General features: G+C 47.5%; 1 protein-coding gene across 1 annotated transcript in view; it reads right to left on the reverse strand.

The window, feature by feature from the left end:
• Positions 1-2629: 2629 nt before the first annotated feature.
• LOC120894822 overlaps positions 2630-13155 on the reverse strand; it is a 102862-nt gene continuing 92336 nt past the window's right edge. The window contains exons 14-16 of the mRNA XM_040297662.1: positions 9657-9762; positions 7913-8072; positions 2630-4509 (exon numbers count right to left, since the gene is read on the reverse strand). Coding sequence (XP_040153596.1) covers positions 2630-4509; positions 7913-8072; positions 9657-9762 — 2146 coding nt within the window. The remainder of the gene's footprint in view (positions 4510-7912; positions 8073-9656; positions 9763-13155) is intronic.

The following is a 13155-nucleotide window of genomic DNA, read 5'->3' on the forward strand; positions in this document are numbered from 1 at the left end:
TGTTGTTAAGTAATAAATACATCAAACAACTTAAATTGTGTAAGGGTAATATTTAAAGTATAATGGAGGCGCCTAGTATTTCACAAAGCTTACATTGTGAGTTAATGTCTTTTTAGGCCAAAACACGCACCAATTCAATTGTGGATATTTTTAAAACAAGGTGAAAGTTATCTATTTACTGGAATTTTGACAGCATATTCCAAAGCGCTTATCGATACAATTTCACCAACCGCAATTTGGGGCACATGGCTATGCAATACGATCGTAGGTACCGTAAGGGGTAAAAAAAGCATACGGTGAAAAGCAAGTGTTTCACAATTTCATCGCTCCGAGATGCTTATCGCTCGCTCGCTCGGTCGGTTGGGTGGGAGTAAACGCCAATGATCTGTTTATTGCATATGTGTACCACTTTTTGCCTTTTGCCCATCATGTTCACCCATCAGCAACATCGCTGTTTGTATCGTCGCAAGCAAATGGTCCGTACCAGAGGCAAACAAAGATCAAACACATTCTTGCACAGCCTTGCGAAGATGAAGCTGTGCAGTGCAAGGGGTTCATTGTGGGGGGGATCTCCGCTTACCCGGGCCCGGAATGTTCTGACAGTCTAGTGCCTGGGGGGAGAGAGAACAAGCGTTTCCACCCACGAACGGCAGGCTTGGCACAGAGTATCTCAAATCGTTGATTAATAAAAAGGAAATGTGTGTTATTTTGTAAAGCTTGACTTTCGTGCGGGTAGAATATGCTACACTGCTTTTGCAGAAGCATTCAAGCTTTTTCATACAACATGAAGCCACCGTATCTTGTGCGGTAGGTTGCCACCCGTGTCTGTAAAGAAGATAAAAAAGAAAGCTTGCGACACATTTTACGATATTCCGCCCGTGATTCCATCGCATTGCTGGGCGCGAGACAAATCCACCAACGAATGAATAGTGTCGATTTTATTACTCCACTGCCGTTCGGGGACGAAGAATCCGAATGAGCAGAAAAAAATAATAAAATAAATACATTGCTTTTATTACCGCCCGCACTCGAAAACGCACACATTAAGAAGCGATTTTCTGCGCGCGATGCGAAGATTGTTTGATTTCATAAATATTCCAAATAATGAGCCAAGTCACTGCTCGCTGTTACGTTCCGATCCCAGGTCCCATGCTGCCGTGGGGGGACACATTTAGAAGAAAGCCGACAACAGGGGCGTCGTATCTCACCGCCGTCCCTTCTTGGCGCTTCCCGTGGTCACGTTTCGAGCACGGCTGCGCACGGAGCGCACGTAAATGAAATTGGAAATAATGTAATTCACAGTGAGCTGGTGGGAAAACGCTGGGGGAAAACAAATGTCGAAACAATTGTAAGCCAATACCGGGTGGTGGGGTCTTTTTTCTGTCATCTCCACCTTTCACCGCACCACCAAACACCGCCAGCTCTGGGTGGTTTCAATGTGAATCATGTGCAAACGGGGGTGTGCGATAAAATCGAGCGAAAAAGTATCTCTTGTGCAGCCGCTGTGCTGTACGTGTTGCGCTGCTGGTACCAGTTCATAAATTGATTTTACGACCGGGAGCGGGCCGAATGATCAGTGCCTGCTGATAAGCCTGCGTTGCCCGATGGAAGCAAGAAAAGCAACGCAGAAGTTCACCACCCTCCCCCAGAGGAGGGCAAGGAGAGTGAAAATATGACACAACAGTGAACTGTTTGTTTTAATTATGCACATGGGGCGTGAGTCGGGAGTGGTCCCAGCAGCGGTGAGGGCAAATTATGAGCACCGTATGATGGTTACAGTCGCTGATGGGTGAAATGAATGTTTAATGTGCGTTGAGCTTATCCACAGCAATAGCATGGTAGGAGCCTTTAATTCAAGACGAAACGGATCGGAATGAACCAAAGAAAGAGCAATGATTTGATTGAAATGCTGTTGCTGTGCAAATAAAGCATACAAACAAGGTTGAACAGTGACTGGTAGAAAACTGGTAGAAAACAGAAGCTTGAATACACACAAACATTGGGATGATTTTGATCACGTCTTTCTTCCTTAGCGTGATGAAACCATACGAAACGTTCGCCAATATTGATATCAAACACAGTGGCATGGCTATCGGACACTATAAGCGATAAGCCTTGAAAAGAGAGATGTTAAGCAAGGATATAAAAGAGAGAAACAAAAACACACACACACACACACACACACACACACACACACACACAAACGGAACATGCTGACAGCACGCTCGACAGCTTCGGCTTTAATCGTAACCGATCGCAACACCAAATCAACTCGACCGAAGCGAAAATGCGATTAGAACGGATGAAACGTAGGAGGGAAAAACTACGGACTAAAGTAAAAAAACTCGATAATCGAGTTTTGTCCGGCGAAGCCGGCAAAGAGAAACATAACCACAGGTTCGCTGTCTACTATCGCGAACGCTACTCGTGTATCGATGTACGGGCAGACGGCCGGACTTTGATTGTTTCGCTCGTTTCGTGCTTCAGTTTATCTCATTCATTGGAAGCTTTTTTTCCGCTAGCATACACACACACACACACACACACACAGAAACACACCTACACACGATTGTGTCGTAAGATTTTGCATGTGTCTGTCCTATCCACCTCAACTCCTCACGGCAGTGCCTCACACCGACACCTCCTCGGTGTACTTGGAGCGATCGTTCAGATCGATAACGAGCCGCTTTTCGGGCGACTTTTTCTTCTTCGTCCCGCTCGTGCTGGTGCTGCCCACCTCGCCACTCGCTCCACCCTCACTGCCGCCCTCCCCGCCACCCGCACCATCCCCACCGGCGGTCGACGTTTCCGGTGAGGCGGCACTGTTGCCGGTGCCGCTGCTGCTGCTGCTTTCACCCCTTCGACTGCCGTGGTTGTTTCGCTTGGTGCTACTACCACCGGCACTGGTGCTACTGCTATTACTACAGCTACTACTATCACTACTACTATTGCATTTACTATTGATTGCTTCATCCCGGCCGACCGGGTTACCGGGGGCCACCGTGCTTGATTGTTGTTGTTCGTGCTGCGTTCGTACTGCTGTGTCCCTTGCCGGTGGTTCCGTCACGCCACCACCACCACCCTGCTCCACCGACTCCCTTCCTCTCGCTCTCCCCCCCTGGCCCCTGGACCGGTTTTCAATTTCCAGATGCTGCAGCGCGGTCGTGAGCGCGTTCCGCATCAGAAAGTGCTCCTTCAAGCTATCTATCCTACTGCTGTTGTTGGCGTACAATTTGTTAAACTTTTCTAGATTCACCGACCGGATCGTGGCCTCGTCGGTGGCGGGCGCCAGCTGGGCAAGCGTCCCGGCCACCCCCACCTGTGTCTGTGTCGCCTGGCTATCTACAAGGGTATTGGGGCCGGCGCCCGATGGGTGGTTGTGCCGCTGGTGCTGGCGGACTGGTTGCTGCTGCTGCTGCTGATGTAGCAGATTATCACAAAATTCGAAAGCTTTTGTACTGAACTCACCACACTCGCTGGTGCTGGAGGCACGCTGATGGTGATGCGGGGAAGGATGCATTTGCTGCTGTGTTGAGTTCGGTTGCTGCTGCTGCTGTTGCTTCCGGTGCTCCGCGCTGCTCCTATCGACAAACTGACAGTTGAGCACCAGCTCCGAGCTGTGCTGTTTGGCTTTGTGCAACGGCCCGGCACACCCGACCGTTGCGTCCTGCCGCCGCCCGCCTGCACTACACCCGGCGGTACACCCGGAAGCGGAACCGGATTTGACGTGCACTCCACTTATCTTACAATTACAATTAACCGCACTGCCCGCACCGGTGAGCACCCCGGCGCTGGTGGAATTGTTTATCACACTATCGTTGCGCCGGCCGTGCTGCTGGTGCGGCTGTGCGGTGCGGGTCAAGGTGCAGCAGGCGCAGCTGCAGCAGCACCCATTGCTGTTGTTGCGCCGGCCGGTCAGCTCCATCGACCGGGACAGTGGGTCCCGCTGGCCGGCCCCACCGTACTGGGCCGGCTCCTCGTCGCCGCTGCACATGCACTGCAGCTGCTGGTGGTCGAGCCGGAAGTCGCTGCCATCGATGGATCGGAGACAGTCGGGCCGGGCGGGGTCGGGCGCCGCCTCCTCTGGCCCGTCCAGCTCGTCAGTGATGGTGATGCGTGTTTGGGCGGGCAGCGGAACGATCGACCCATTTCCGGGCGGTGCGGTCGTGACCGACCCGTTCGGGATCGTTGCGGTCGTGTTCGTGTTGGTGCTCTTGTCCAGCCGCAGGATGGTGGTTGGGGTGGGCGCCGGGGACGGGATGCCCGTCGCGCCCGATGCCACCGACAGGCCGTCCGGTGGAGCGGCGGCCTGGATCGCTTTAAGCGGGCTGGGCGCACCGAGGGCGGGCGGTGGGCGCAGCGAGGTGGTCCGACACGCCTCCATCAGGCTGGCGACGGTCAGGATGGCGGCGCCACGCTGCGGGATGCGCTCGTATAGCCGCTGGAGCTGGGTGTAGAGGAGCTTCAGCTCTTCCAGCGCTTCCGTTTCCGTGAGGCGACCTTCGTTCGCTGGAAAAGGGGAGGGACAGTAAAGGATGCTGTAACTTTCTGTGATGATGTTTTTGAATGAAATAAAGTTGAGATTGAATGAAACGCCGGGGGACAAGCTGGCTCAATTATTATCGTTGTAAGTTTCAGACTCATTCCCTGGCGGCGGACGGTGGAAGCATTCTTTGGTCATCGAGGGAATGGTCCTGCCGGATCTCTAAATAAAGTGTTGTTTTCATCGTTTGTCGATGCACCGATTTAAGTAAAAAACATGGCCAAATAACATATTTTCTGAAGCGGCTCCAAATAGTTTGTCAAAATGCTTCGGTCAACCGCCGCCAGATGTATTAGTGAAAATCACAATTACACTAGCGAGTAAGGACAATGTCCCCCGGCCTTAAAGGCCGGGCTACATTGATCGTACTCTCTGGCGTAATTTTGATTTTCACTAGCGCATCTGGCGGCGGCTGGTGGAAGCTTTTTTTTGTCATCGAGGGAATGGACCTGCCGGATCTCAAAATTAAGTAGTTTTTCCATCGTTTTCCATTGCAAAAATTGATGCAATGCGTGCAAGACATGTGTATCTACGTTTTACAACACTTTTCTCCTCCGATTTCAGTAAAAAACATGGAAAATTAACCTATTTTCTGGAGCGGCTCCAAATTGTTTGGCAAAATGCTTCGGTCAGCCGCCGCCAGATGCGCTAGTGAAAATCAAAATTACGCGTGCGAGTACGATCAATGTAGCCCGGCCTTAACAGTACTGAATGACACTAATTATAAAGGCTGGGGTAGATTGTCCGTACTCGCTAGTGTAATTAAAATTTTCACTAGCGCATCTGGTGGCGACTGGTGGAAGCTTTTTTGGTCATCCAAGGAAAGGTCGTGCTAGATCTCAAATCTAAGTAGTTTTTCTACCGATTTTGACGCAAAAACGGCTAAAATATTTGCACAACATGTTTATCTATCAATAACAAAGCTTTTCTAGTCCAGTTTAAGAAAAAATATGAAAAAATAACATATTATCTGCAGCGGCTCCAAATTGTATGGAAAAATGCTTCGGTCAGCCGCCGTCAGCTGCGCTAGTGTAAATCGAAATTACACTAGCGAGTACGGACAATGTACCCCGACCTTAACAATTTTTATTGGATCTGGTTTATACGCAACCTTCCTTTTGTTATCTAATGCGAATGTAACCATCCAATCAAGAATGAAATTTACAGAAAGGAAGCAGATTCATGCTTCTACTTCTTCAATAGAATCTAAATTGTCTTGATTACATCTATGCAGTTCTAAAACTATTCATGATGTCCTCAGAGTATCCTTTTGGCAAAAAGAATACTTCAACAAATATGAACAGAAGCATGGAGATCACCACACCCAGCTATCAAGACACTTGTCTCCTCAAGCCACACTTTGAAGCTGTCGGCAGTCCCAAATGTGTGCCTGTTTACTCAACAGGTCTCACTTGAACTTGCCATGGTATCACCACTAAATCAACTTCTCACCCATAGCGCATTGTTCATAACAGCTTCCGGCAAATGGGTGCGAACGATTTAATTGCTTTCGTAAGTGTTGTTTCGGTTGACTATCATCCGACCGAATGTCATCAATCAGTCTTCCCAAACCAGTGGGGAGGGGCGGCGTGAGGAATGTGTTTTCTTCACCCACACACGCACACAGACCTCACAACAAAAGCTGTTTGTTAGATGGTAGCTCAGCCTCACCAACATTGCACCTCATGGGGTAATACTTCTGTCCGATGAACGATGTCTATTTTTCATGCGTTTAATCAATTTCGGCACAAGCTTCCAATTCCCATTACACACACACCCATGTACGGCCATGCAGAGCTTCATCTTCATTACGTACCCGATCCTCTCCACCTTTGGGAATATTATAAGCCGGTGGTAGACTGGTAATGAAAGTGGCTGATCGATCATTCCGGGGGGAGGCTTGAACGGGCCTGAATACCCATCGACCCGTTGCGCGCCACCTATAGTGCGTGGAATGTGATAACGATAATTCATTTCCGAAAGGATGTGTCTTCTCCCGGCTGGTTGGATTCGAGTGTTCGCATCCCAGCATTCCAATACTGCATGCTCATGCATGGGATGGTGTAGATGGGGTGAGGGTTGAAGCGATTTGTAGAGCACCGATGCGTCTATCCAATGTAAAAGGGCACTTGATCACTGCCAGCGTGCAGAAAAGCGGGTCAAAGTATAATTTCTCCTTCCTTTGTGAGCAGTGGCAAAACCGCACGGGAAGCAGTGGAGAGAGGCACTCTCACACTCACTATTCCTTTGTATCTGGTACCAACCTCCCATCTCCCCCCCCCCCATCCGATGTGGCCAGTCGTGCAACACGGTTTGCCGAAAAGTGATTTATCGAAATATGCCTCGAGCTTGTATGTAATTGGTTTCGGTTCCGTTATTTGCTTTTCTGGCGGCAGTGGAGCTATAAAGTGGTGTCTGCAGTTGGCTTGCCTATTCCCTGGGTGTCGGACGGACTTGGACCAGAGGAAGTGGAGAGGGGAGAACAAAAGAAAACAGGGAGAAAAAAAGGATTCAGCTCCAATCGTACAAGTTCATGAAAGGGAATAAGTGTTCTGGGTCATTCTCTCTCTCTCTCTCTTTCTCTCGATTGCTGTTCGATGTTTCCTCTCCCCGAGCATCCCAGCATGTTACCCGGCACATGCAATTCCCTCCCTAGGGTTCACTACCATCCACTATCCCCTGCTGAGGTCACTGACAAATGGGAGCGGACCGAGCTTTCAGCTGCAACGGGCTTTTTCTTCCCGAAAGATTGTGCTCTCCCAAATGTCCAAGATGTCAAATAGTTTCCCAAATTGAATTTAATGAAACGAAAACAATCTGGCATTGGAACGATGCAAACGCTCCCTCGACCTCCCGGGTCGAAGTTTCTAAAGAGTTTCCGTTCACTTCAACTCGTTCGTTCTGCTCTTGTGGCACGTACGCATCGAACACGATTGCCCTGGAATGGCTTTTTAGACAACAATCATTGCTAACACTATCAAAGGGAATTGCTCTGCTGAACTGTGTGTACTTTCGTTCTTCCGATTAGTACACACACACACACATACACACACACACACACACACACACACACACACACACACACACACACACACACACACACACACACACACACACACACACACACACACACACACACACACACACACTAATTTCAATTGAGATTTCCTAGCTGCACAATGCAACACATAAAACGAATCAAACGAATCAAATGGCTCAACATGCGGTCATTTGTGTACAGGCAAACGTTTCATTCCATCAATTTCTCTTTGCACATGTAAAAAATGGACTAAAAAACACCCGGAAACGACAAAAAAAAACAAGACTAACTAACAAGACTAAACGACAGCACCGCATACTAATACTGACCCATGTTGGCCCCGAGCTGGGCGGTCGACGTCGTGACGCTGCTAGCGTTCGCAAAGGTACGTCCGTGCGAGCGGCTAATAAATTTGGCACCGGATGGTTTGATGCCGAGCCCGGTCGGGTCGTCCTGATGCTTGCCACCGCCTCGGAACACCAGGTACACCTGCGGGGAAAAGAGACGGGTGAAAGAGAGTGGCAAAGTGTAGAGTAGTAATCGGGAAAGACATTTCAATGTGCGACGGTGTGACGGTAGTGAAAGCAGAGTAGAAGTTTGTACTTGGAAAGGTGCGATATGCTTTACGATCCGGCTTCCCCGGGAACGGAACGGTTGTATTTACACGGAATCAAATTTGACAGTGAGTCGGTTGTTTTAGGCGATGGCATAACTCTTTCCATCTGGATAGTGGCAATCGCTTGAGTGCGTCCGTTTGATTGCGAAATTCATCCGGTGTAAGTGGTGTCTGTCGGAGGGAACGGTTTGGTTGATGGGGGCCCAACAGGTACACAATAAGACGTGGTGCGACAGTTCCGTACGGAATGGTGAAGGAATTTGTGCTAAAATTACATCGACATGCTTTGCCCCAAGCTCTGTTGCACATCGGTGCATTTCCGAGAGCTAAGTTTGAAAATTGTTTCCCTTCGCTTATGAGGAAATAGCATACCTTCGAGCTCTTGAAATGCCAATTCCGTCCAAACATTGCTATTCACGCTGGCTGACTTTACAATCGCAGTGCAAATAGCTGGTGACTGTTAATTTTGTACAAGTTCGGGATAATTTTCGATACCTACTCTTCGCTGCGATACCAACTCTCTAGCGCACTCGCTTCGGCTCGCTACAAATACCACGAACGGATGATTACTGATGACTGGGGTTTAATAAAATACTTCCTGGAAATTGTAGACCACACTTGAACAACTTGAGCTGTTTCTGTTGCCTGTGCTAGAAGCACTGGGGACACGACAGGGCGGCAAAAACAAAACAAAACAAACCGACGAGAAAAGAAAGAGTGAAGAAACCCTGCCGCCAGATACAGGACGTGCTTATCTGTTTCGACTCCGACCCGAAACAGGGCCCGTGTCTTACGGGCCATACCGTGTGTACTTTTCATTTAGAGCGATGGGTTTTATTTACCGGATCGCTATCTAGAAGTGGTTCATTATCCTTTTTTCCTAGCAGTTTAGTTTTTGCCGCTCCTTTTCCCACTGGGCTCCGCAGAAGCTGTAAAAATAGATCGTCGTGTTGGAGCAGCAACGAAAGCAGCCCATGCCGAATAAAAATGGTTGAATTTTAAGCGCTCGTCGCTTGTCGTCGCTTGCCAGCTACCCCGGATCATTCGGACGACGATGACAAGTGCTGAGACAGAAATGGCCCTGTCAAGGAAGTTGAGGAGGGGGCGTTTTTGTGCGGGGGCAAACGGTGCTGGTCGCTTTGTACGATCCTTTTCTCAAGAGCAATTTCGCAAGAGTGTTGACAGAAGCGCACGGGAGAAGAGAATGGGAGGTGAACCACAACACAAGGCACAAAAAACAAAACAAAAAAACCTCAGGAAAGCGGCTAACGATTGTTTGTCTTAACGACGGGATACATTCGTTTTCGTTTGCGGGCAATGGGTAAAGGCCCACCACTTACACGTGCAAGAAAAGCAATCAAGCGGCTCCTTCTCTCGCCTGAAGAACAATGTTGTGAGGAGACCAGGAAAAGGAAGCTTGGAGGCAAACGGAAGGAATTGGATAGCTTTTGTTTTACCTTGCTGCCAAAAATCAAAGCCAACAGTAGCGTGACCGTTAGCTGCGTGTGACAGAAAAATATGATGTACAATAAATCGGGATTAGCCGGCGACTGCAGGAACAACCTGAAAGTAGAGCGAGCAAGAACAAGCGAAACAAGAGAGCGAGAAAAGAGGATTAGAAGAATCGCAATAAAACAGGAGCGGCACTGCTGGCAAGCTCTTTTGTAGATTGTTGATGAAAAAGCAAATATTATGTTTTGGGAAAGAAATGGAAAAGAAACTCAAACGCACACCGCCCTGCCAACACAGCTTAGCTCGTATGAAAATGCATTAGTTTGAAGAGTGATAGAAGGATGAAAGATCGTAGCAGCAAGATGGGTCTGGGAATTGGCAGAGCTTGTGTCTTTGGTGTGCAACGTACACAGCATGCCATGAAGCGTTATGATCATCAACACAATCATATCAGTGGAGCGGGGAGCTGGACTGTGCTTTGGCTCTAAATAGATGAGCTGCTGGAGGAGCACTTCTAAATAAGTTCTAAATAAATGATAGTTCTTTGTTTAGACTGCAGTGGCTGCAAAAAGGATTTGAGATGCAATCCATGCACAGTGAGGGAAATGAAGGACAAATAGTTTAAGTCTCAAGTGACTAACGAAAAGTGGTTTTGTTATTTTAAACTTATATATTTTCCATAATCTGAATCATTGTTGTCGTTTAGTTTGGAGTTTATTAATGATTTTCTATTAACGATTTTTAAATTTTATTTTAAATTTCAGCCAGGAAGATATAAAACAGTAGTCATAAATAATCCTTAAAAGTTCGAGAAATAAAAAATATTAGACAATATTTTTTAAGAATTTTCAAAGTCATAAACAATGAGGTCAAATACTGAACACAGAATCAATGTTATATACATTTTTCTCCAAAAATTACTCACTATAATAAACAATTTTAAATATTTCTTTTGTTGCAGCAAACTATGCTGACCATGGAATTTGACCACCGTGCAAAACTGTTCCATTTACGTGATCCTACTCTTGACAAAGGTTTCTCAAACATAACTTGTTTTTCTTTTGAAATTTGTAATCCAGCCCGCCCAGTTCTTACTGCATCTTTTCTACGACTTCCGGCTGCTGGGACGCTTATCAAAGGAAAAAGGATAAAAATCCCCCCGCCAGCTCACAGCAGGAAGTTTTTACATTTTTCTCACAACTCTCACGAGTTCACACGAATCAACAGTGCCAAACAGTGGGGTGGTGGTTGTGTATGCATAGTTTTATGGCACTGGGGAAATGGGCAGGCCCCATGGCCTTCGCGTATCATTTGACGGTTCGTGGCGTACAGACAAACGTCTTAATACGTCTCGCTAGTGTTTTTTTTTGTTGGTGTGTTGCTTCTTGGCTCAGCTTTCTGACACGAAACTGTCACGCTTTTGACCACGCGAATGAGACGACGAGCCTGGGACCAGTGGAGGTGGTTGAGTGGTCGCGCAAGCAACAACCATCAACAGTGCCCGTGAGCATCAGCATGAGCAGAAGAGCAAGAGCGATTTATTATCCGGCACCAGTCGTTTGTGCGTGTGTGTGTGCGAGGGTTATGGCGGGGTTGATTTATTTTACACCATGTTTTGTTTCAGTGGCCCTTTTTCCACTCGCTCGCTCTTTGTTAGTTCAAGGCGGTCCGTTTTGTTGCTTTTGTTAAAATTTTGTTTCATTTTCCGGGACGGATGGTGGAGCAGAAAACACTTTTCCATCTTTCCATTTAGTGCGGGCAACGGTATTTCATCTCATCCTGCGGATGAGTGGGCATTTGAAGCGTTGTGCGACTCCAACGCGACCAGGCGCCATCAGCCGTTTCTTCGCGCTCGGTTACGGTTGCGTGCTGGGAAGACGGCAAACCACAGGCGGGAGGAAAGACATGACCAGAAAATGAAATCCCATTTATTTTGACCGGCCACAAGCACCGGAAGGCAGCTGCTGCCCGGGCATTCTTGCGGGTTCGGTTGCATTAAAGGACGGATAGCGGGGGTGGGTGGGAGAGGGTTTTTTTTGCCTTACGTCAAACCGGTGATGCATGAACCTTTTTTCCTAGAAGCGTACGCTCATAATAGTCAGAATTTTGTGGTTGGCTTTGAGGTTTTGCGATGATGATGAGGTTTTGGAAGTTGTGAGAAAACTGCTGTGCGTTTACTGCTTTAAGTCAATTTTTCTATACATTTCTTTTGTTTTTCCTTTCTGTGGGAAATTTTATAGAATGAAGATAAATATGGTAGTTTTTAAGCAGTAAATTTACAGTCTAGATACTAAAACGAGCAATTAAATGATTTTACAGCTGCAATTTGAAAGGAGCAGTTAATTTAAAATAGTTTCATATCATTCTCCGTTTAATTTTGCAACCATTTGGGTACAAAAAGGAAGCCATAAACATGAATCTTTATTGATTGCACTGTCCTTCACGTTCGTGAACGAAACTGTAGATCGTGCATCCATAAACAGTGCATATTTTCACATCATCTTCGATCAAGATGGATGAAAGCTTTACCGTCCCACCAAACACATTCACTCGGGGAAAGCTACAGTCTCTTCTAGAGGGAGAGCAACTCTCCCATTCATCATTACACCACCATGGACCCGCTCCCTTATTAACGTTCGTGTCCATGTAACGCACGGCCGAAAGTGGCTCCAAGCGTTAGCGCGGCAAGCAACATTCGCCCATAAATACTTTGCACCCTCCGTCTTGAATATCAATGCGATGCGCCCTTATTTGCATAGCGTTCGAATGTCTGTGTGCGTTACCGCTGGCCGTTGGGCTGCTTGAAACTGGCCATTAGCCCACGAGATAAGTACGCGCGACGAGGGGTAGAGTCGAGGCTTGATTTAGTGTTTGCGAAGGTCCTGAAGTCAGAAAGTGATGCGGTGTGCTGAGAATAGACATTAAAAACCCATCATCCACAATATGGGAAGGATCGATCGGACAGCCGGAGCTGCTGCTGCTGTTGGATTTTCCGTCTGCCCAAATCCATAATTCCAACACGTCCACAGATCGGTGCAAGCTTGTATGGCTCGTGTTTGTGTACGCACAAGCCGAGATGGATGAAATAGACGGAAAAGATTATCCCAAAAGCCAAACACATCCAACCAATCCTAAGCATTCGATCATGTGATGTGGGTTTACTGAACGTATTTCTGTTGCCTCTTCTTTTTTTCTTGTCAGCTCATCCACAGTCAGCACAGTTTCGCTTTCATCAATATTCAAATCCAGCTCCCGGAATACATTAAACCATTCCAAAGGCCATATGAGTGACCAACACACGAACAACCAAAAAAAAAAAAACTGCTAGGAAAACCTCAAATGACTTTTGCAGCTTTCCGGTTGCGTTCCCGGAACATAGAGTCTCATTGTAGCCAATCTGTTGGCCGATTAACTCCATGCTGTTATTCTCGTATTCCAGGGAGAGCAGCCTTCGTTTGAACACTGTTGTGTGCGTACGTTGTGTGCGTATAACAAAACTGAACC

This window comes from Anopheles arabiensis, chromosome 2 (genome assembly GCF_016920715.1).
Source record: "Anopheles arabiensis isolate DONGOLA chromosome 2, AaraD3, whole genome shotgun sequence".
NCBI classification, from domain to species: domain Eukaryota; kingdom Metazoa; phylum Arthropoda; class Insecta; order Diptera; family Culicidae; genus Anopheles; species Anopheles arabiensis.